General features: G+C 47.9%; 1 protein-coding gene across 1 annotated transcript; it reads right to left on the bottom strand.

Annotated features, from left to right (window-relative positions):
• Positions 1-743: 743 nt before the first annotated feature.
• On the bottom strand, positions 744-23,668 carry PGD (phosphogluconate dehydrogenase). The gene is made up of 13 exons (XM_039473781.2): positions 23,560-23,668; positions 23,026-23,101; positions 22,166-22,345; positions 17,793-17,858; positions 16,993-17,111; positions 11,822-11,891; positions 8,778-8,912; positions 6,476-6,665; positions 3,648-3,778; positions 2,943-3,076; positions 2,230-2,329; positions 1,333-1,455; positions 744-1,247 (listed from the first exon to the last, which is right to left on the bottom strand). Exons 1-13 carry the CDS (start codon positions 23,565-23,567, stop codon positions 1,128-1,130), a joined length of 1,452 nt encoding a protein of 483 aa, XP_039329715.1. The 5' UTR covers positions 23,568-23,668; the 3' UTR covers positions 744-1,127.
• Between the last annotated feature and the right edge of the window lie 523 nt (positions 23,669-24,191).

The raw sequence follows: 24,191 nt of genomic DNA, 5'->3' as shown, positions 1-24,191 counted from the left end.
AAGTGCTGGGATTCCAAGCATGAGCCACCGCGCCCAGCCCTTTTTTTTTTTTTGAGATGGAGTTTCACTCTTGTTACCCAGGCTGGAGTGCAATGGCGCGATCTCGGCTCACCGCAACCTCCACCTCCTGGGTTCAGGCAATTCTCCTGCCTCAGCCTCCCGAGTAGCTGGGATTACAGGCACGCACCACCATGCCCAGCTACTTTTTTATATTTTTAGTAGAGACGGGGTTTCACCATGTTGACCAGGATGGTGTCGATCTCTTTTTTTTTTTTTTTTGAGATGGAGTTTCGCTCGTTACCCAGGCTGGAGTGCAATGGCACGATCTCGGCTCACCGCAACCTCCGCCTCCTGGGCTCAGGCAATTCTCCTGCCTCAGCCTCCTAAGTAGCTGGGATTACAGGCACATGCCACCATGCCCAGCTAATTTTTTTTTTTGCACCTTTTAGTAGAGACAGGGTTTCACCATGTTGACCAGGATGGTCTCGATCTCTCGACCTCGTGATCCACCCGCCTTGGCCTCCCAAAGTGCTGGGATTACAGGCTTGAGCCACCGTGCCCGGCTGGTCTCGATCTCTTGACCTTGTGATCCACCTGTCTCGGCCTCCCAAAGTGCTGGGATTACAGGCTTGAGCCACCGCACCCGGCCCATTTTTTGTTTTTAAAAGAAAAATCTTTCTGCCAATGAGGATAATGGCTGTGTGTGGCTGAGGTGAGACTACTTAAGAATCTAGAGAAAGAGCTTCAGTCTGATGTCGGTTTTATTGAGTAAAGGAAAAGGGAATTGAGCCGCATGATACAGAGGTTCCAGTTGCTTAGAGCGCACAGACACTCTTCCCACCTGTGTGCTGGGAGCCGCACCAGCACGGGGACACTGCTGTGAGGAGGAGGTTCCCACATCTACGCACAGGAGCAGCTCCTGGCCAGTCCCAAGAGGCAAGGGCAGAGGGTACAGCAGCTCTCACAAAGCTACTTTACAAATAAACTCTGTGCCTTCCTCAGGAATCACAACACTTTTTTAAAAAAGATCTGAACAGAAAATACGGCAAAGGGCCATGTGGGCGCGTCAGGAGGCACATGGAATGTCCTGGTCTGTGGAATTGCGGAGGGTGACAGACGCAGCATGATTAGGCATTGTATGACGAGGATGACACACTGCCACCGTGGCCTGTCCAATTGGTGTGGATAAACTGCCCTGGTTTGGCCAAGAGTTCATAGGTGTGGGCCCCGAAGTAATCCCGCTGAGCCTAGGAAATGAGAGAGTAGGTTGGTCAGGATAGTCTGCGGCACATGCCCCCTCAGGGCCAGCCAGGTTAACCCCTGCAGGCTTACCTGGATGAGGTTGGCTGGAAGCATCTCATGTCTGTACCCGTCGTAGAAGGAGAGGGCAGTGGTAAAACAGGGCATGGGAATGCCAGCCTGGACCCCAGTGCTGACTGCCCGCCGCCAGGAGTCCTGGGCACAAAATGCAAGGCCAGAGATTCGTGATTTACCCCTGGCAACACTGATAGATTTTCATTCACTTCGATGTGGGTAAATGAAAAACTGATCGTTAGGCCAGGCACGGTGGCTCAAGCCTGTAATCCTAGCACTTTAGGAGGCCGAGGTGGGCAGATCACAAGGTCAGGAATTCGAGACCAGCCTGGCCAACATGGTAAAACCCCATCTCTACTAAAAATACAAAAACAAATTAGCTGGGTGTGGTGGCACATGCCTGGAGTCCCAGCTACTCAGGAGGTTGAGGCAGGAGAATTACTTGAACTGGGAGGCAGAGGTTGCGGTGAGCCAAGATCACATCACTGCACTCCAGCCTGAGCAAGAGAGGGAGACTCCGTCTCAGATAAAAAAGAGAGAGAAAGGCTGGGCGCAGTGGCTCAAGCCTGTAATCCCAGCGTTTTGGGAGGCCGAGGCGGGTGGATCACGAGGTCAAGAGATCGAGACCATCCTGGTCAACATGGTGAAACCCCGTCTCTACTAAAAATACAAAAAATTAGCTGGGCATGGTGGCGCCTGCCTGTAATCCCAGCTACTCAGGAAGCTGAGGCAGAAGAATTGCCTGAACCCAGGAGGCGGAGGCTGCGGTGAGCCGAGATCGCGCCATTGCACTCCAGCCTGGGTAACAAGAGTGAAACTCCGTCTCAAAAAAAAAAAAAAAAAAAAAAAGAGAGAGAGAGAAACTGAAGGCCCCGGGAGGTAGAGTACGGATGGCGCGAGCTCTAGGCTACGTACCTGGCAGTTTTCAACAGCTGACTTAAAGAAGTCGTCCAGTAGGAGGTTCTGCAGCTCTGGGTTTCGATCAAATGCATCCTTTATCTTTCCTAGGAATACACTGAAATAATCGAGGGGGAAAAAGCAATGAATCTTAACTCTAACAGGAAAGTAAGCTGGAAGCTGATGTATACTCTGGCAAAGTACAAAGTTCTATTTCTCTCTCTTCGAGCTGGCTGGTAAGCACAGCATGCTGCCAGCACTCACTTAATTTTACACAAACAGGCTTTTTGAGGCTGATGCAAATCTGACAGATATTCAGTGTGAAAATAAAACTTAAAAACTATTCTTGGAGTCATTTCTAAAGAGAACTAACATTAGAATCATCTGAATCATCTATTTCAGAAAAATAAGATTCATCAAATGAATCTTTGGCTAACACGAGAAGGATGTAACGTCACGTGTAGGAATGCTACATTTTCTATGATTTGACATTTTCAATGAAAATAAAGAGCAAAAGTCCCAAGAGGCACTTTCAAAGGTATAGAGTGGACAATCCAGTTAGAGCAACAGAGGTACGGGGAAGAAGGGAGCCAGATCATCTAAACCCATCTTGTTGCCAGTGTCCAGTTATGGGGCTAACTGCCCATCCCTGGAAGCTGCTCAAGCTAAGTGTCCTAAGCTTGCACTTCTGCACAGCAGCATGAGTCCTTCCCAGGCTGCCTCTCACTTACCTTCTGATGATGCAGCCCCCTCTCCACATCAGGGCGATGCCACCATAATTGAGGGTCCAGCCAAATTCGGTGGCTGCCTGCCTTAGCAGCATAAAGCCTTGAGCGTAAGAGATGATCTTGGAAGCGTAGAGGGCCTGAAGAGTGACATAGAGACCTATGAGGATTGCGATTAGGAGAGGGACCGCCTCATGTCTACCAGTCTTACTCTCATCAGCAGTAGAGATCCTAGAAGGGACAAGATTCTAGGAAAAGGCTGTAAGTCAAGATCCAAGTGAGGCCGGGCGCGGTGACTCAAGCCTGTAATCCCAGCACTTTGGGAGGCCGAGGCGGGCGGATCACGAGGTCAAGAGATCGAGACCATCCTGGTCAACATGGTGAAACCCCGTCTCTACTAAAAATACAAAAAATTAGCTGGGCATGGTGGCGTGTGCCTGTAATCCCAGCTACTCAGGAGGCTGAGGCAGGAGAATTGCCTGAACCCAGGAGGCGGAGGTTGCGGTGAGCCGAGATCGCGCCATTGCACTCCAGCCTGGGTAACAAGAGCGAAACTCCGTCTCCAAAAAAAAAAAAAAAAAAAAAGATCCAAGTGAAGGCTGAACTTCATTCCACCTGCCATTTGTGGTCTCACGTGTTCTCCCACAACCACCCCCACCCCCACTGCCTGCCATGGAACCAACAAAGACCACTGTCAGGGATGTGTCCCACCTTCCGAATGTCCTCCAGGAATGATTTCTTATCACCATCAAACTGGAACTTTTGGGGACCCTTCAGCTTTTTGCTAGCTTGAATTCTCTCATCCTTCAGAGATGATAAGCACCGAGCAAAGACAGCTTCTCCTACATGGGAGTAGCGGGAAGAGGAAATAGATCACCAGAGTTCACACAGCAACCAGAAGAAAGACGGAGCAGGAAAGTCTGTTTATACAAAGAGGTCAAAGTTTCAACCTTAGGCCACAAAAGTTAACATGGATCAGAAAGAACTTTTATAAGGTCTAAGTTAATTTGATAACTAAAACTCCAAGACAATCTTCCAATATAAACATGAGAATCCGTCCACAAACATTAACATGAAATTCAAAGGGGAGTTTTGATGGAAAACGAAGAGGTAAAAACCACTGTTATGATAGCTGGGCAAGGTGGCTAACACCTGTGATCCCAGTACTTGGGGAGGCTGAGGTGGGAGGATCACTTGAGCCCAGGGTTTCAAGGCTATAGTGAGCCATGATCACACCACTGCTCTCCAGCCTGGGCAACAGAGTTAAGACCTTTTCTCTAAAAACAGTAAAATAAAAACCACTGTTAGGTAGAATTACTCAGTGTTGGTCCACAAGTACAATTTCAAATTCAATTTAGAGGACTTTTTTTTTTTTTTGAAGATATTACATTGAGAGGTCACACAGACTCACCTCTCAAAAAAATGTTAAGGTTTTTAGTATTTTTTGGTTTTCAGTATATCCATGATCATCAAAGTTTCACATTTTACTTCATTTGAATAAAAAAAATTTCGAGCCGGGCGCGGTGGCTCAAGCCTGTAATCCCAGCACTTTGGGAGGCTGAGGCGGGTGGATCATGAGGTCAGGAGATCGAGACCATCCTGGTCAACATGGTGAAACCCCGTCTCTACTAAAAATACAAAAAATTAGCTGGGCATGGTGGTGCGTGCCTGTAATCTCAGCTACTCAGGAGGCTGAGGCAGGAGAATTGCCTGAACCCAGGAGGCGGAGGTTGCGGTGAGTCAAGATCGTGCCATTGCACTCCAGCCTGGGTAACAAGAGCGAAACTCTGTCTCAAAAAAAAAAAAAAAAAAAAAAAAAAAAAAAAAAAAAATTTCAATGTATTTTAATATTAATACATTTAGCATTTTCAAAAAGTATCCCTTATATAAGACTACTTGCTCAACTGACAACTTATATACTTAGAATAAAGGACTCTTTTATTATTTGTTTTGAGGCAGGGTGTCACTGTAGCCCAGGCTGGAGTGCAGTGGTGCAATCTCTGCTTACTGCAACCTCCGGCTCCTGGGTTCAAGCGATTCTCCTGCCTCAGCTTCCCACATAGCTGGGATTACAGGCACTCGCCACCATGCCTGGCTAATTCTTGTATTTTTAGTAGAGATGGAGTTTCACCATATTGGTCAGGCTGGTCTTGAACTCTTAACCTTGTGATCCACTCACATTGGCCTCTCAAAGTGCTGGGATTAATAAATGACTCCTTAGCCATTTCCCCCACCCCACAGACAAAATGAAGTAAAATCTTGGGGAACTAGCAGAGGACTTTATTTCTGAGGAAAGAGGAGCAGCTATAGCTTGAGATTACTAACCCTACTTGAAAAACACGAAAGCAGCTGCCTTTCTCCTGGCCCAAATGCACACACAGGATGACTTAGCATTTCTAGAAGGAAGCTTTGTAAGATGACTAGTGCAACAGGCGATGAGGCAAACCCTTCCTGTTACATGGGGCGAGGGCAGCTGGAAGACTTCCCTATTAGTTCACAAATAATGAGGGCTCCCAGCCAGGGGATGGTCCCAGCTGTCCTAGGGGAAGGAGTGTATGGATCCACAGAAGCAGAGTAGGATTCTGAGATCCTAATACTTTCACATACACTTGAGTCTGTGATGAATAAACTGCTCCTCGCTATTGGCCCCTCCCTGCTCACCTGTTATAGCTCAGATCTGCTAAAAGCAGCCAACTTCCTTCTATACAGCACCGGACTGTAAAAACCACCGACTTCCCTCCTTAACTCTGACTTACGCCACACACAACAGGGCGAGGCAAAACGAATGGAGAAGTCAAAAGGAGGGAGGAGTCTAGGGAGAGAATGGCAACCTGTATCTAGAGAAGCAAACGGGAAAAATACTGTTTTTTTATTTTTTGTTTATTTTTGAGATGGAGTCTCACTCTGTCACCCAGGCTGGAACACAGTGGCATGATCTTGGCTCACTGCAACCTCCGCCTCTCCGGGTCAAGTGATTTTCCTGCCTCAGCCTCCCAAGTTGCTAGGATTACAGGCGTCAGCCACCACACTGGGCTAATTTTTGTATTTTTAGTAGAGACGCGGTTTCTCCATGTTGGCCAGGCTGGTCTTGAACTGATCTCAGGTGATCCACCCGCCTCAGTCTCCCAAAGTGCTAGGATTACAGGCGTGAGCCACCATGCCCAGCCCTGTTATTCATGAACTTTTCTATGAAAAACTTCACTCAAGTTACCTGCCCCCAAAATAAGATCTTAGATCACTGACTACAATTAAGTCACTAATGCTAAAATATTCCAAAGATAAACTGAATAGGAAGGACAGTTGCTTCTGAATTTACCTCACAGTCTGTATGAATGACATAAGAACTACAAAGAAGAGAATCAAAAGCAGCATCAGCCTCTCTCACGCTGTCAGATCAGGTTCTTCACAGAAAGAGCAAAAGGCACTCTGAAAGCTCAAGAGGACTGAAGAGATTCTCTAAAGCCCAGTCTGTATCCATCCTCCAGACATCAAGACCAGAATAGTGGAAGAAAGGGCTCAAGTGGAAAGGGTAACCTTACCAATGAGGGTGACAGGTACGCCGTACTCCAGGGCGGAGATGGCAGTCCACTTCCCCGTGCCCTTCTGCCCCGCGCTGTCCCTGATCTTTGGCAGCAGATGTTTGCCATCCGCATCTTGGAACTTGAGAATATTGGCTGTGATTTCAATCAGGAAGGAGTCTAGCTCTGTCTTGTTCCAATCTTCAAAGGCCTACGTGCAGTACACAGGAGAGAACCAAGTTAGAGGAACCAGAGCTGTGAAAGGAAGCCCCTTGTCCAATGTCCATGCTGACCAATGCTCACAGGGGCCAGCAGGCTCTGCTCGCGTCTGCCTGGGGACTTCTGCTCCTGCTGGTGGAGTTTTATGCTAACCCAGCATGAGTTGTGTTTGATCTGAACCTGTTTATGCAGAAATTCTGGGTACCAGAAGTATTCTCCCCTCAGAGCCAAGGGCTCCTCACTTCCCTGAGGTCTCTGTGCACCGCTGCCTTCCCCGAAGTCTGCAATCACCCCATCTCATCCCAGTTTACTCTTCTTTCTCACAGTCATCACTGACTAGTTTTATACTATTTATTTATTATTGTCTGTCTTCTTAGCTCCAGGAGGGTGGAGACTTTGTTTTCTTGACTATTATATATATATCCCCAGCAATTAAATCATGCCTGGCATATAGTAAAGCATTCATGTGTATTTGCTGAGTGAACACATTAAATATTATATACACCAATTAAAAATGAACACAGCTGGGCATGGTGGCTCAAGCCTGTAACCCCAGCACTTTGGGAGGCCGAGGTGAGTGGATCACGAGGTCAAGAGATCGAGACCATCCCGGTCAACATGGTGAAACCCCGTCTCTACTAAAAGTACAAAAAATTAGCTGGGCATGGTGGCGCGTGCCTGTAATCCCAGCTACTCGGGAGGCTGAGGCAGGAGAATTGCTTGAACCCAGGAGGCGGAGGTTGCAGTGAGCCGAGATCGCGCCATTGCACTCCAGCCTGGGTAACAAGAGCGAAACTCTGTATCAAAAAAAAGAAAAAAAAAATGAACACAGAGAAAAGCACTATTTCTGTGAAAGAAAACTAAGGTAATGTTTTAGAAAGAACAATAAAAGCTGGCCAGTGCAACAAATAATAGTCGAAATAAGTGAGGATGACATGAATAAAAAATTAGGAGAAAAACAACAAAAAATCTGGAAAGCTTCTATACTATATGCCTTGCTAGTGTCTGTAGATCACATCCCATCTGAAGTAACTGAAACTAGAAATTCTAGATGGTTAAGACGAGAATAAAACACACATCAGCAAACCATACTTAACAAGCAGGGCTGGGCCCTACAAAAACTGACGGCTGAATGAAGGTCCTTTCCTATGTTTTAAATCTATGTTTACCTCATGATAAAGATAGATTCATCTGAAGTATTTAGGGAAAACAAAAGCACAGAAACTTGTAGTTTACTTTGAATGTATCCAAAAAATAAGATGAAATTGATGGGGGATGGACAGACATTGATAAAGCAAGTATAAGAACCTGTGTACATGGCAGGGCGCGGTGGCTCAAGCCTATAATCCCAGCACTTTGGGAGGCCGAGGCGGGCGGATCACGAGGTCAAGAGATCGACACCATCCTGGTCAACATGGTGAAACCCCATCTCTACTAAAAATACAAAAAATTAGCTGGGCGTGGTGGCGCGTGCCTGTAATCCCAGCTACTCAGGAGGTTGAGGCAGGAGAATTGCCTGAACCCAGGAGGCGGAGGTTGCGGTGAGCCGAGATCGCGCCATTGCACTCCAGCCTGGGTAACAAGAGCGAAACTCCTGTCTCAAAAAAAAAAAACAAAAAAAACCTGTGTACAGGAGAAAGGAGGTGGTATGTATATGGGTGTTCACTGTAAAACTCAACTGTGCTGCGTGCTTGAATGTTTTCATAATAAAGTGGTGGGGGAATGCTTCAGCTTCCCTACATGGACTAACTTTTTGGATTAACTATCAAAAAGCCAATTCCAACTTGATCAGAAAAGAAAGCTTCTGCTGTATCTGCCGTGTGGGATGACTGTGGGAGTAAACGAGACAGGTATGTGAAGTGACACAGTGTCTGACCTCAGGTAAGGTACACTGAATGCTGGTGATGATAACCACCCAGACTCTGAGGGGACATTCTGCTTAGCATAATGTACAGCCTTATTACTGACAGTTTCCCTTAAAGTAGGCCAAGTCTATGAAGGCCACCAGAATGGTCAAGGGGATAGGAATGAAGAAAAATTCAGTGTCAGTGGTCAAGCGAGCATTTCCTGCAGCATGGACACAGAGGTAGTGCTGGGGCCTGACCTGCGCCATCTCGTCCTGTGCCATGCCTAGCACGTCTTTCATCAGGTGGTATGCCTCGCAGATCAGCTGCATGTCCCCATACTCTATCCCGTTGTGCACCATCTTCACAAAGTGGCCTGCTCCCTCTTCTCCCACCTGTCAGGACAAGCACCAAGAGGCCCTCAGAGAGGCAGGCAACACACCAGAGAAGTCCACATCAGCTTTGATGCTAAATGTCCCTGGCAAGGCTATCTCTCCACACAAAAAAATAACAAGTATAAAACGAATATAGCATTTTTGATATAAGAATCATATAGCAATTCAACACAAGCTTCAGTCCAGTACAATATTATTTGACACTAATTCCAGACTCATTTTTCTAAAGGTTTCTCAAAGTCCCTGAATTAACTCTAAATACCTATGATCCTTTATTTAGCCTGTATTTTCTACTCTTCCCCATCATTCAAAGCAACTCCCTGCCTTCCCAGCCCCCACCCACAAGAAAAAAGTCCTCTTTTTCCCAAAGTTACCACTTGTCTAGCATCTAGAGGTTAAAATATATTGGCTAATTAAATCACTTTTTTTTTTTTTAATATGAATGTATTGCAGTTGTTCCTAATAGCTGCTAAGTAAAATGACCCTAGATCCAAGGTCTCAACTTTGTAAACCCAGAAAGGTGTCCCTTCAAGGTCCCATCATTTACAAGATCTTTATTTATAAGCTGGCAAGATGTATAAAATCAGAATACCTGTTATGAATGTAGAATGGAAAACTTAACTATGGATCTTAAGTGAGGACCTCAAGTGAGGCAGGACAATCACTTGAGCCAAGGAGGCGAAGTTTGCAGTAAACTGAGATTGCTACACTGCACTCCAGCCTGGCAACAGAGTAAGACTCCGTCTCAAAAAAAAAAAAAAGAAACATGGACAATTTGTCCTAATGGGAGCGTCAGTCATATTATTCAAGTGGTAACTGCCAGGATAGAGACTGCCCAGGTCATCCAAACTGGGCCTCCTGGGCAGGTGTTTCCTTGTAGTGGAGCAAGGTGTAGATGGCTGAGAGCCTGATGCCATGAACTGTTTGGCTCTTGTCACTCCTTTTGTTCCAGTTCCCTGACAATTAAATAATTTTTAGATAATCTGGTGTCGAGCAGACTAACATTTGTCTCGATCTCTTGACCTCGTGATCCACCTGCCTCCCAAAGTGCTGGGATAACAGGCTTGAGGCACTGCGCCCGGCATTTTTTTTTTTTTTTTTTTTTTAAAGAAACAGGGTCGGCCGGATGCGGTGGCCCAAGCCTGTAATCCCAGCACTTTGGGAGGCCGAGGTGGGTGGGTCACGAGGTCAAGAGATCGAGACCATCCTGGTCAACATGGTGAAACCCCGTCTCTACTAAAAATACAAAAAATCAGCTGGGCATGGTGGTGCGTGCCTGTAATCCCAGCTACTCAGGAGGCTGAGGCAGGAGAATTGCCTCAACCCGGGAAGCGGAGGTTGCAGTGAGCCGAGATCGCGCTATGGCACTCCAGCCTGGGTAACGAGAGTGAAACTCTGTCTCAAAAAAAAAAAAAAAAAAAAAAGAAACAGGGTCTTGCTCTGTTACCCAGGCTGGAGAGCAGTGGTGTGATCATGGCTCACTGTAGCCTAGGAATCCTGGGCTCAAGGAATCCTCCTAAAATGCTGGGATCACAGCATGGGCTGCTGCACCCAGCCTCTTTTACTGTAGTAATCTACTGTCAGGGAACATAATTCCCTTTCCAGTCCTTCATACTAATGAGAAGATTACTCAGCCCTTTACGTGAGTCCCAGCACCAGCCTTTTTCTACCCTAAGCAAATTCTGACTGAGCTCAGTGGCTGACCATTGGTGAAAAGGTAAGGACAGGGGAACTGCTGTAGCCAAAGCCACCAAGCACTGGCTGACCTACGAAGGAGGGCTTCCCTGATTCCTCACAGACCTGAGTCCTTATTTCAACCTCCCCGTTGATCTCAAATAAAATAAAACTGAATAAAAAAATTAGCATTAATATTGCTGATATAAAATTAAAAGGAATCAGGAGCTAAAGGGAGCTTGGAGATCATCTAGTCCAAACCATCTTACAGGTAAGGAAACTAAGTCCACAAAGGGATGTGGCTTGGTGATGTCACAGTTAGGTTAATGAACAGCCAGAATTACTACTCGGGTCTCCTGAGCCTAGTGTTTATCTACAATATAAGATAAAGTTTACTCTAACAGCAACCTGAGGTTGGGCATGGTGGCTCACACCTGTAATCCCAACACTTTGAGAGGCCAAGGCAGGCTATGACGTGAGAGTCCAGGAGTTTGAGACCAACTTGGGTGACATGGTGAAACTCTGTCTCTACAAAAAATTCAAAAATTAGCTAGGTGTGGTGGCATGCACCTGCAATCCCAGCTACTCAGGAGGCTGAGGCAGGAGGATCACTTGAACCTGGGAGGCGGATGTTGCAGTAAGCTGAGATCACATCACTGTACTGCAGCCTGGACAATAGAAAAAAAAAAATCCACAAAATAGAACTGAGCAAGTAGCTCTGAACTAGCTTAGCCCTCCTTCTCATTCAGTGATGGTGCAAGTCAGCAGGTTGCTTTGTTTAAGCACAGAATGCCTGAATCCCATGCTACAGGAATGGGAATTTTCCACATTCATGGCCAGGACATTTGACACAGCAATAGGACATTCGATCCTCTTCCTTTCATCCAGACAAGCAAACCCAACTTTTGATTCTGACATGCTTTCTTTTGGCCATCAAATAATATGGCTCAAAAAAATCTTACTTCACTTCATCCTGTTTCTTTTTAAGGAATCCATCTTTTAGATGAATTACAGAAGGCTGCTTTTAATATCAACCTCAAGGCTATGAACAGTTAAGATACAAATATATGAAGAGCAGGCATGCATTCTAGGTGTTGGCTATGCTAGTGATCAAAGACTGAGACGTTTATGTCACCAAGCTAACCAATGGGAGACCACAGTGGCCTTTCTCTGTACACTTCATCACTTAGACACGCCCATGTTGCCAGCTGGCTTTAGAGTCGCCCAGTACTTGCCCAGTCACAGCAGGGTTCTCCAGTTCCTACTTTTGCAGCGATGCCTTGGAAGATGGTCTTGATGTGGGGCCTGTGGAAACAGGACGGATCAGCTAATGAGAAGAGACGGGCTGAGAGCCCAAGTACATACCCAGAGGCACCAAGCCTCATCTTTTTGAGACAGGGTCTCATTTTGTTACCCAGGCCGGAGTGCAGTGGTGTGCTCTCAGCTCACTGCAGCCTCCTCAATCTCCCAGGTTCAAGTGATTCTCCTGCCTCAGCCCCCTAAGTAGCTGAGACTACAGATCTGTGATACCATGCCCAGCTTATTTTTTTGGATTTTGTAGAGAAACGGTTTTACCATGTTGCCCAGATTGGTCTCGAACTCCTGAGCTCAAGTAATCCACCCACCATGGCTACCCAAAGTGCTAGGATTAAAAGCGTAAGCCACCATCGCACCGGGCCTACCTTTTTCTTTCTAATGGGAGTGGAAGTGCCCACAAAAAGATAATGAATGCGCTGTAAGTTCTCAAGGTAAACTTCAGACCCTTGACTGAAACTGGTCCCCTCCTCTAGATCCTAGTGGGCCCTCAAAGCAGAGACTGGACTACTGGACTGAGACTACAGACAGAAAGGCTGAGCAGAATCATCATCAAAGAAATGTCTTCTTAGAGACAGGGTCTCGCTCTATTGCCCAGGCTGGAGTGCAGTGGCGCAAAAATGGCTCCCTGCAGCCTCAAACTCCTGGACACAGGTGATCCTCCTGCCTCAGCCTTCTAGGTAGGTGGGGCTACAGGTGTGTGCCACACCCCCAGCTAATTTAAAAAAAAAATTTTTTTTGAGACAGAGTCTCGCTGTTGCCCAGGCTAGAATGCAATGGCATGATCTTGGCTCACTGGAATTTCTGCTTCCCAGGTTCAAGCAATTCTCCTGCCACAGACTCCTGGAATAGCTGGGATTACAGGCACACACCACCACACGCAGTTAATTTTTGTATTTTTAGTGGAAACATGGTTTTACCATGTTAGTCAGGCTGGTCTAGAACTCCTGACCTTGTGATCCACCCGCCTTGGCCTTCCTAAATGTGAGCCACTGTGCCCCGCCAAAAAATTTTGTAGACACAGGGTCTTGCTATGTTACCCAGGCTGGTGTTAAGCTCCTGGCCTCAAGCAATCCTCACACCTCAGCTTCCCAAAGTGCTGGGACTATAGGCATGAGCCACCAGGCCCGGCTAATTTTTTTGTTATTGCTGCAGAGAGGGGGTCTCCCTGTGTGGACGTGACTGATCTTGAACTCCTGGGCTATAGCACTCCTCCCACCTCAGCCTCTTGAGTCACTGAGATTACAGGCATGAGTCACCACACCTGGCTTGGAAATTTCTATTGCAGCAGCAGCAGAAGGTATGATTGGAAACAGCAAGCAATACAAAAGTTCCTTTAGAGACCCTCTTTTAATTTTTTTCATTTCTCCTTATAATGGCTTTTTTTTTTTTTTTTTTTTTTTTTGAGATGGAGTTTAGCTCTCGTTACCCAGGCTGGAGTGCATTGGCGCGATCTCGGCTCACCGCAACCTCCACCTTCCGGGTTGAGGCAATTCTCCTGCCTCAGCCTCCTGAGTAGCTGGGATTACAGGCACGCACCACCATGCCCAGCTAATTTTTTGTATTTTTAGTAGAGACGGGGTTTCACCATGTTGACCAGGATGGTCTCGATCTCTCGACCTCGTGATCTACCCGCCTCGGCCTCCCAAAGTGCTGGGATTACAGGCGTGAGCCACCGCACCCAGGTATAATGGCTTTTAACAAGTGAAGAGACCCTCTTTTGTTTCTCTGAATGTGTGTGGCCAGACACAGAACGGTTCTGGAGATTTGGGTGAAGAACCAGGCAGCGTTTTTGAGAGCTATGTTACCATTCAGAGAAAGGCCGCTGTTCACTCCTTCCACAGCTCAGCACGGACATGAGGCTTTCCCTCACTGTTCTCTCTGCTGGCCAGTCAGGCCTTCCTCACAAAAAGTTTTTGGTACAAACACAAAATCTTACAGGGTTGCATAGTAACATTTAGGATTAGGGATTAAGGCAGCTACACCTGAAGCTATAGAGCTTCATTGAACTTTTAAACTGTCTTCCAGGTGAAGGTGCCATTTGTACTTCTGCCAAGACAGTATGAGGAAAATTAAAACAGTTGGAGCACTCCGAATGTCAAATATTTTTATGTGCACTGTCTGCTGTCTGTCTTTCTAACTACCCACTGTGCAGGTGCTCCCAGGTAAGTATTTTCAAACCTATTTTTTTTTTTTTTTTTTTTAAAGAAACAAAACAAGGTCTCAGACGGAAACGGTGGCTCACACCTGTAATCCCAGCACTTTGGGAGGCCGAGGCAGGCAGGTCACAAGGTCAGAAGTTCAAGACCAGCCTGGCCAACATGGTGAAACCCCGTCTCTACTAAAAATACAAAAATTAGCCAGGCATGGTGGCAGGTGCCTGTAATCCCAGCTACTCCGGAGGTTGAGGCAGGAGAATCGCTTGAACCTGGGAGGCAGAGGTTGCAACGAGCAGCGATCGCGCCACTGCATTCCAGCCTGGGCAACAAAGTGAGACTCTGGTTCAAAAAAAAAAAAACAAAAAACAAGGTCTTGCTACGTTGTCCAGGCCAGCCTTGAACTCCTGGGCTCAAGCAGTTCTCTCACCTGTCTCCTGAGTAGCTAGGACTACAGGAACAAGCCACTGCACATGCAGCTGTTTAAACTTTTGAAAAGCAAAAAGGCCTCTCTACTTCTGTGTTTTATTAATAATACACTGAAGAGAATCCCCAGACTCATTCACCAGAAAGGTAATTTAAAGAATCACGTATGTATTTTTTTAATTGAGTCAGAGTCTTGCTATGTCACTCATGATGCAGTACAGTGGTACAGCTCACTGCAACCTCCGCCTCCTGGATTCAATCAAATCTGGTGCCTCAGCCTCCCATGAAGCTGGGATTACACATGCTCCCTACCACTCCCAGCTCATTTTTGTATTTTTAGTACAGACAGGGTTTCACCATGTTGGCTAGGCTGGTCTCGAACTCCTGACCTCAAGTGATCCTCTCATCTCAGCCTCCCAAAGTGCTCAGATTATAGGCATGAGCCACCATGCCCAGCCTTTTCAAAATAAGCCCCTCACCTTTCGGCGTTCTGTTTGATCACTCCTGTACTTTAATTCTAGGCTATTCAAGAATCAAACTCATTCAGAAAAGAACATTACCTCTCCATGTTCCCCTAAAAGGATCCTTCCATTCCCCTGGCTCCTTTGTCTTCTGCTCCATCTCCCTACCTTCTTCTGTCTGGCTTGCTCTTTCTCTGCAATCTCAGCAGTGGTGTTGCCCCTCAGTCTAACTTACACATAGTCCATCACTTCCATCTTTCTGCTGTGATTCTCCACCCCACTCACCTGCCCCCATTTAGCTCTCAGACATCCCTCATTTCACATCATCCAAGCACCTCCTCTTCTATGGCCAACATTCTTCCTACACAGAACAGTGAACAGGGCCAAGCTTGTTTTTGTCCAAGTCAAATAGAAGTGTTCCATGGCTGGTCATCATGATTCATGCATGTAATCTCAGCACTTTGAGAGGCCGAGGCGGGCAGAATCAAGAGGTCAGGAGATGGAGATCAAGATCATCCTGGCCAACATGGCGAAACCCCATCTCTACTAAAATACAAAAAATTAGCCAGGTGTGGTGGCACGTGCCTGTAGTCTCAGCTACTCGGGAGGCTGAGACAGGGGAATCGCTTGAACCCAAGAGGCAGAGACTGTAGTGAGCCAAGATCATGCCACTGCACTCCAGCCTGGTGACAGAGTGAGACACCTTCTCAAAAAAAAAATGTTCCACCTAATTCCCAGGCCATTCCCAAGCCCAGCCAGATTTCCCCATTATCCGCAATTTTATATATACATATAAAAAATATAAATTGGCCAGGTGCGGTGGCTCACGCCTGTAATCCCAGCACTTTGGGAGGCCGAGGTAGGTAGCAAGATCAGGAGTTCAAGATCAGCCTGACCAACATGGTGAAGCCCCATCTCTACTAAAAATACAAAAATTAGCTGGGCATGGTGGCACACACCTGTAATCCCAGCTACTCAGGAGGCTAAGGCAGGATAATTGCTTGAACCTGGGAGGAAGAGGTAGCAGTGAGCAGGGATGGTGTCATTGCACTCCACCCTGGGTGACGGAGTGAGACTCTGTCTCCAAAAAAAAAAAAAAAAAAAAAAAAATGGCCAGGCAAGGTGGCTCATGCCTGTAATTCCAACATTTTGGGAGGGAGGCAGGTGGATCACAAGGTCAAGAGACCGAGACCATCCTGGCCAGCTTGGTGAAATCCCATTTCTGTAAAAATACAAAAATTAGCCGGGCATGGTGGCACGCGCCTGTGGTCCCAGCTACTTAGGAGGCTGAGGTGGAAGAATCGATTGAACTCAGGATGCAGAGGTTGCAGTGAGCCAAGATTACACCACTGCACTCCAGCCTGGCAACAGAGCAAGACTCTGTCTCAAAAACAAAACAAAAAACAAAACAAAACAAAAAGAAGTAAAGTTACTTTGGGTTATATTATCAACTAAAAGAGGCAGACCTTATTCCTACATCCAGACATTGCACAGAACATCATCTGAGCTGCTTCCTTAAAGCCTATTTAGAGGCTGGGTACAGTGGCTCAAGCCTGTAATCCCAGCACTTTGGGAGGCCAAGGCGGGCAGATCACCTAAGGTGAGGAGTTTAAAACCACCCTGGGCAACATGGTAAAACCTCATCTCTACTAAAATGCAAAAATTAGCCAGGCATGGTTGCTGGCGCCTGTCATCCCAGCTACCTGGGAGGCTGAGGCACAAGAATCACTTGAGCCCAAGAGGCAGAGGTTTCAGTGAGCCAAGATCTTGCCACTGCACTCCAGCCTGGGCCATGCGGGAGAACCCTATTTAGAACTTCAGGTATCAGTCTTGATAGGAATTAACAGAAGAAAAAAGGCAAAAGAGGTTTGTACACATATATTATGCCAAAGCAACAAGACACCTAGATAAAAGAAATTGCCAGCATCTCCCAGCTGTCACCCTCAGAGCGCTGGAGTGGAGATGAGGGTGGCAGAATTGCTCCTGGCTTATTCATTCTCAAACCCAGCTCCCTTGTACAGAGATGAGCACAGTGTTAATGGTACTCACCATGCTTCTTTGTTCCCTCCTGGCATGAGTGATGGGCCATACCGGGCCCCTTCCTCTCCACCACTGACTCCACTCCCCACAAATAAAATTCCCTTGGCCTTGAGGTCTCGGCACCGTCTCTGAAGGACAGAAAAATAACTTCATTATGTTTCCATGTTTCATTACGCTCCTCCGCAAAAAATGTTTCTCCTTATAAATGAGAGGAAGTATAAGATAGGTAGGGAGAGCCTCCATTTGACAGGAAGTGACCCAAGGATCTAGGGATAACGGATCACTCAGAGAAGTTAATCCCCTATGTGTAGGAGTTAAAAAACAGAACAAGATACCTACCTCTTCCCCAAAGTGAAATAATTAAGCCAAACACACATTGCCATTTTACTAGAAAAGACATTAAATAAAGGACTCAATGAAGAGTTGGTTTAATACAATTTACCGCCATTCAGCACTTTAGAGCACACAGGACGTCTCCCAGCGTTTGAGATCTTAGAGCACTGTTTCTAAACCAGTTATATGTTGACATATCACGGATTAGTTGGAAGGAGAAGGGGAGGTATTAAACATAAACCCTTGGCCTGCTGTAGCCGAGCAGTCATTCTCTTTGAGTTATATGCATGACTGAGAATGTCACCCACCGAGTGAGTCTTCTTAGCAGAAAAAAAGGCTAAGAACTATTATATCAGCAGCAATCTCAAAAAAATCAGTACCACAGGGCAGTTCACCCTACTGTCACACATGCAATGCTGACACTTTTTTTGTAATGTTCTCAAAACCTGGAAATATCTAGACTGAAGAACACTTACTGTGGTGTCCCTATATTCAGAATTTCCTCCATCAATGATGATGTCACCAGTGTCCAATAATGGTACCTGTAACCAGACACTAGCATTAAGATGGACCAAAACCAAAACATTCCTTGGCAAATTAAAACAAACAAGAATTTATTCCAAATAAACACAGCCTAAAAAGAGTCTTATTTTGTTGCCCAGCTTGGAATACAGCAGTGTGAACATGATTCACTGCAACCTTCAACTCCCTGAACCACAATGTCCAGCCAATTTTTAAAAACTTTTTGTAGGCCGGGCGCGGTGGCTCAAGCCTGTAATCCCAGCACTTCGGGAGGCTGAGGCGGGTGGATCACAAGGTCAAGAGATTGAGACCATCCTGGTCAACATGGTGAAACCTCGTTTCTACTAAAAATACAAAAAATTAGCTGGGCACGGTGGCGCGTGCCTGTAATCCCAGCTACTCAGGAGGCTGAGGCAGGAGAATTGCCTGAACCCAGGAGGCGGAGGTTGCGGTGAGCCGAGATCGCGCCATTCCACTCCAGCCTGGGTAACAAGAGCGAAAATCCGTCTCAAAAAAAAAAAAAAATTTAAAAACTTTTTGTAGAGACCAGGCACAGTGGCTCACGCCTGTAATCTCAGAACTTTAGGAGGCTGAAGTGGGCAGATCGCAAGGTCAGGAGTTTGAGACCAGCCCGACCAACGTGGTAAAACCCTGTCTCTACTAAATATAGAAAAATTAGCTGGGTTTGGTGGCCTGCACCTGTAATCCCAGCTACTCAGGAGGCTGAGGCAGAAGAATCGCACCCAGGAGGCAGAGGCTGCAGTTGAGCCGAGATTGCGCAACTGCACTCCAGCCTGGGTGACAGAGTGAGACTCTGCCTTAAAAAAAAAAAAAATTTGGGGCCGGGCGCAGTGGCTCAAGCCTGTAATCCCAGCACTTTGCGAGGCCGAGGCGGGTGGATCACGAGGTCAAGGGATCGAGACCATCCTGGTCAACATGGTGAAACCCCGTCTCTACTAAAATACAAAAAAAATTAGCTGGACATGGTGGCACGTGCCTGTAATCCCAGCTACTCAGGAGGCTGAGGCAGGAGAATTGCCTGAACCCAGGAGGCGGAGGTTGCGGTGAGCCGAGATCGCGCCATTGCACTCCAGCCTGGGTAACAAGAGCAAAACTCCGTCTCCAAAAAAAAAAAAAAAAAATTTTTTTTTTGTAGAGATGGAGTCTCACCATGTTGCCCACGCTAATCTCATTGCCCAGGCTAGACTCAAACTCCTGGGCTCAAAAGATCCTCCTGGCTTGGCAGGAGGCCAACGCACCCAGCCTATTTAGTCTTCAATAACCCTCTCTGTGATTAGAGTTGGACTCTATTTAAAAGTTTAGGGTTTACCAGGGTCAGTGGCTCACACCTATAATCCATCTCAACACTTTGGGAGGCTGAGGTAGGTGGATCACTTGAGCCCAGAAGTTTCAGACCACCCTGGACAGCATAGCAAGACCCCATTTCTGTTTTTAAGTAAGTAAACAAACACTGACTATAACATCTGTGTCTAGAGAAGAATGGGGATTCAGTAAATCACTATCAAATGGTTTAGTGTGTGAATGATTTTATGACCACAGTTTGGAGATCAGGAAGAGAAAGAGCCTTGAACATGAGTATCTACCTACAGCACACCAACCAGGCTCAGCTTTGTTATTTATTACTGAATCTTCCCCCTACAAGGCTCCAGTTAACATTACTTAGTATTTTCCTATATTGAGGAATCATCCACCATTTTTCGGTTTTCTCTGAAACTGATTTTCGGCAGCTCACCACACAAAAAATTTACCATGTCCTTTTTTTATTTGTTTTTTTTTTTTTTTGAGATGGAGTTTTTCTCTCTTGTTACCCAGGCTGGAGTGCAATGGCGCGATCTTGGCTCACCGCAACCTCCGCCTCCTGGGTTCAGGCAATTCTCCTGCCTCAGCCTCCCGAGTAGCTGGGATTACAGGCACGTGCCACCATGCCCAGCTAATTTTTTGTATTTTTAGTAGAGACGGGGTTTCACCATGTTGACCAGGATGGTCTCGATCTCTTGACCTCGTGATCCGCCCGCCTCGGCCTCCCAAAGTGCTGGGATTACAGGCTTGAGCCACCGCGCCCGGCCGTCCTTTTTTTTTTTTTTTTTTTTTAAATCACGGTGTTCTTCCTTTCTAGGTCATCTGTCTGAAAAACAGTGGCATACTGGTTACAAATCCTTCTCCCCGTGGAAACAACCCCACTGTTGACACCACCAGTCCTCTAATAAAGGATGCTCAGCCTCCCCTGAGCTATCACTGCACTGTGTGCAGCAAAACATTTCTTCTAAATGGGTAGTGCCTGGCTTTTTCAGAGCTGTTACTGTACAATTATTTGGGGGTATATAAATACATTATTTCTAATGGTTCCCCTACTTTTTTCTTCCAAAAAAGGTATCTTGCTAAAGTCAACAAATTGTTTGGTACAAAAATAAGCAACCAGCTCCCTAAGATTCCCGAAGGGGAGCTCTTGTTTTTATTTTTATTTTTTTGAGACAGAGTGTCACTGTTGCCAGGCTGGTGGGCAGTGGCACCATCTCAGCTCACTGTAACCTCTGCCCTCCCAGGTTCAAGCAGTTCTTCTGTCGCAGCCTCCCAAGTAGCTGGGATCAAGGTGTGCGCCACCACGCCCAGCTAATTTTTGTATTTTTAGTAGAGACAGGGTTTCGCCATGTTGGCCAGGCGGGTCTCAAACTCCTGACCTCAGACGATCCACCTGCCTTGGCCTCCCAAGGTGCTGAGATTACAGGCGCGAGCAACTGCACCTAGCCCCTAAGGAGATCTCTTGTGATTTATATTAAATTATACAACTACTTCAGAATTGTTGCTTTATAGCAGGCATCCCCAAACTACGGCCCGCATGTGGCCATTTATCCCCTGAGGCCATTTATCCGGCCCCCTGCTGCACTTCAGGAAGGGGCACCTTTTTCATTGATGGTCAGTGAGAGGAGCACAGTATGTGGTGGCCCTCCAACGGTCTGAGGGACAGTGAACTGGCCCCCTATGTAAAAAGTTTGGGGACGCCTGCTTTATAGGAATACTGAGAAAAGTGAAATCTATTTCTGAATTTGGACACCTGGATTTATTAGTGAACAGTGATAAACACTCATAAATATTATACAATCAACACTGTCAGATTATTTTGAACATCAAAGATAGAGAACCCTGTAAAAGCACTAGTTAGTAGTGAAATTTTTTTTTTTTTTTTTGAGACAGAGTTTCGCTCTTGTTACCCAGGCTGGAGTGCAATGGCGTGATCTCGGCTCACCGCAACCTCCGCCTCCTGGGTTCAGGCAATTCTCCTGCCTCAGCCTCTGGAGTAGCTGGGATTACAGGCACATGCCACCATGCCCAGCTAATTTTTTGCACCTTTAGTAGAGACGGGGTTTCACCATGTTGACCAGGATGGTCTCGATCTCTTGACCTCGTGATCCACCCGCCTCGGCCTCCCAAAGTGCTGGGATTACAGGCCTGAGCCACCGCGCCTGGCCTAGTAGTGAAATATTTTTATTTTTTATTTATTTATTTTTTTTGAGACAGTCTTGTTCTGTCACCCACACTGGAGTGCAGTGGCAGTGGCGTGATCTTGGCTCACTGCAACCTCTGCCTCAGCCTCCTGAGTAGCTGGGATTACAGGTACCCACCAATACGTCCAGCTAGTTTTTGTATTTTTAGTAGAGACAGGGTTTCACCATCTTGGCCAGGCTGGTCTTACACTCCTAACCTCATGATCCACCTGCCTAACCCAAAGTGCTGGGATTACAGATGTGAGCCACCATGCCCAGCATTTTTTTTTTTTCCCTTTGAGACAGGGTCTTGGTCTGTCTCCCAGGCACCTGGAGTACAGTGGTGAGATCTTGGATCACTGTGGTCTAAAGTGATCCTCCTACTTCAGCCTCACAAGTAGCTGGTACCACAAGCTTGCACCACCATACCCAGCTAATTTTTTAAATTTTATATAGGCACAGGGTTTCACCATGTTGCCCAGGCTGGTCTCGAACTCCTGGGCTCAAGCAATCCATCTGCACCAGCCTCTCAAAGTGCTGGGATTACAGAACTGAGCCGCTGTGCCCTAATGAATTTTTATTGAAATGTCTGTTAGTATCCTCAGAATTACTACTACCAAAGGACACAGTTACTTCATAAGTGCCACTCAAGTTAACCAACACTGCAACAGTTAAGCAATCATTTTGTCAGAACTTAGCAGAAATTGGGGAAAACAACAACAACAACAACAAAAAAAAAAAAACTGGAGTTAAAAGTAGAACTAAGGGAAGAAACCAAAAACAGTTGTTATCATGGCAGCAGCTGAAAGCAGAGCTGGCCTCACCAATTTTTCGATGAAATCATCAACCGCTTGCCCAGCCTTCACCAGGAGGATGATCCGCCGGGGCTTCTTGAGCTTGGAGACCATCTCCTTCAGAGACTGAGCCCCCACCACTTTGGTTCCCTTTGCCTCATTAGCCAAGAAATCATCAACTTTGGAGACGGTCCTATTAAAAGCACAGACCTAGAACGACAAAAGGCCCGAGTAGGACATCCAGGACACTGAAGACTTTCAGACTGTGGCCCAAGTTAACAATGACACTTCCATTCAGCCCAAGTTCTGGGGGAGGTCAGACCTGCCTTGGCCATTTCCTCCCCCAGCTGTGGGAGGCTCAATGTAAAGTTATGTCACCTCAGTAGGATGAAACGGCAGAGAACCGAGGCGAAGGTCAGCTGCCCCTGGCATGTCAGGTAGAGTTCACAGGTAACCTGTTAGGACTCAGAATCAAATCCACAGGAGGCTCTGTCTGTTGTTACTGATCATCCTGGTACCTAAGCCACTTTAGCATTTAGAAGAAACATTTTCACTCTCCCCAGAACTTATGAGGCAATCAAGTTAGAGCTCTACACAGCCAGCAGGGGTTCTCCTTCCCCGCCCTTCGTCTCTACTTAAGATACTGATCCGTTTATTCCGGCTGTGAACCTCACTGACCCACAGGCACACTCCGCAGGACTAAGTTCCGGATCGGCCCGCCCCGCCCACGCCTACAGGGTGCTTCTCCTTTCCAAACAAAAATGCCACGGGCAGCAACCGAGCACGTTCGCAAAGCGCGGCCAGGAGACCCGTGCGCTCCCAGACCCATTGCCGGCCTCGGCTAAGGCGCCCGGGAACCAGAGAGAAGACAATGCGCCCGCGCGGCTTACCACAAAGCCGTGGTCATTCATGTTCAAAATTAAGTTCTGGCCCATGACGGCCAATCCGATCAGCGCGATGTCAGCTCTGGAGGAACGGAAACAGAACAAAGGAGTCAGCGCCGCTCGACGCGCGGCAACCCAGCGGCCCGGCCCGGCCCTCCCCCGTTTGGCCGTGACTGGGGTCTGCACTTTCCTCCGCGCCTCCCCGCGGACGCCGCCGAAGCCGGGCAGACGGCCCCCAGCTCCGCCCCCGCGCCCGGCTCCGGCTGGCACGCTTCCCGCAGGTGTCCCCGCTGGGTAGGCAAGGCCTGGCCGCGCCTCCTCCCTGGCCCTCGAAGGGACCCGCCCCGCCCCGAGCCTGCGCGGCCGAGAGTGCAGGGGGTCGGGCCCGCGGGTAAGGCCGGGGTCCCGGGGCACCAAATGGGCTCAGGCGACCCGCAGGGCGGAAGGCGTCCAAAAGAACGAAGCAAATCCCAGTCCCCGGGGAGTTCCCCGCAGGCCGAGGTCGAGGCCGAGCCTGGCTGCCCGCGGCAAGTCACTCACTGGGCCATGGCGGCGGACAGAGCAAAAGAAGCGAAGAGCGGCGGGGCGCGGAGAGCGAGTGAGGCAGAGACCCGCGGGGGCTCACTACCGAGGCTGCGGCCGCTCACGCCCGGCTTTCCAGCGCCAGCCAATCGAATGGAAAGGGCGGAGTTGCGAAGCCATACTATTGGCTCTCTCCGACGCCTGTTAGACCACCCGAGGCAAGTGGACACGCCCACTCCCGGGGGCCGGATCAGTAGAGCGCCGAGACCTCGATTACATTGCTCCGGCCAGGCTCGGGGCTCCACGCCCGCGCGGAGATTTCCGCCACGCCTCGGTACGAAGCGGGAGCTCGGGAGCGCTGCGCCCTCGTCCCGGCTACACCTTGGTCCTGCAGGCCCTCCACCTGGCGCAGTCGTAGCTATAGCAACCCACGCAGGACCGCGCCTTACAGTTTACCAGGCACTCAGACGCCTCTGTCACTGCGGTACCCCCTGCAGGGTCCGCGCCGCGTCCCTCTGCTCCGGGGCAGGGGCCGGGTGGGCTGGTCCAGCCCTGTGCTCGCTCGGAGTGGGGCCGGCGAAGACTGAGCCTCAGGGCGACCCTGGTTGGGGCCGTGAGACCTCTCTCTGCGGGTGAAGAGACCCGGGCAC

Source organism: Saimiri boliviensis, chromosome 11 (assembly GCF_048565385.1).
Source record: "Saimiri boliviensis isolate mSaiBol1 chromosome 11, mSaiBol1.pri, whole genome shotgun sequence".
NCBI lineage: Eukaryota > Metazoa > Chordata > Mammalia > Primates > Cebidae > Saimiri > Saimiri boliviensis.
This window is presented reverse-complemented; position numbering and strand designations above follow the sequence as displayed.

Coding starts and splice junctions, on each gene's coding strand:
- PGD (XM_039473781.2), bottom strand. Junction 17,859..22,165: donor ATGATTTCATCGAAAAATTG/GTGAGGCCAGCT, acceptor GTCTGGTTACAG/GTACCATTATTGGACACTGG. Junction 2,330..2,942: donor GGGGGCTGCATCATCAGAAG/GTAAGTGAGAGG, acceptor CGATTATTTCAG/TGTATTCCTAGGAAAGATAA.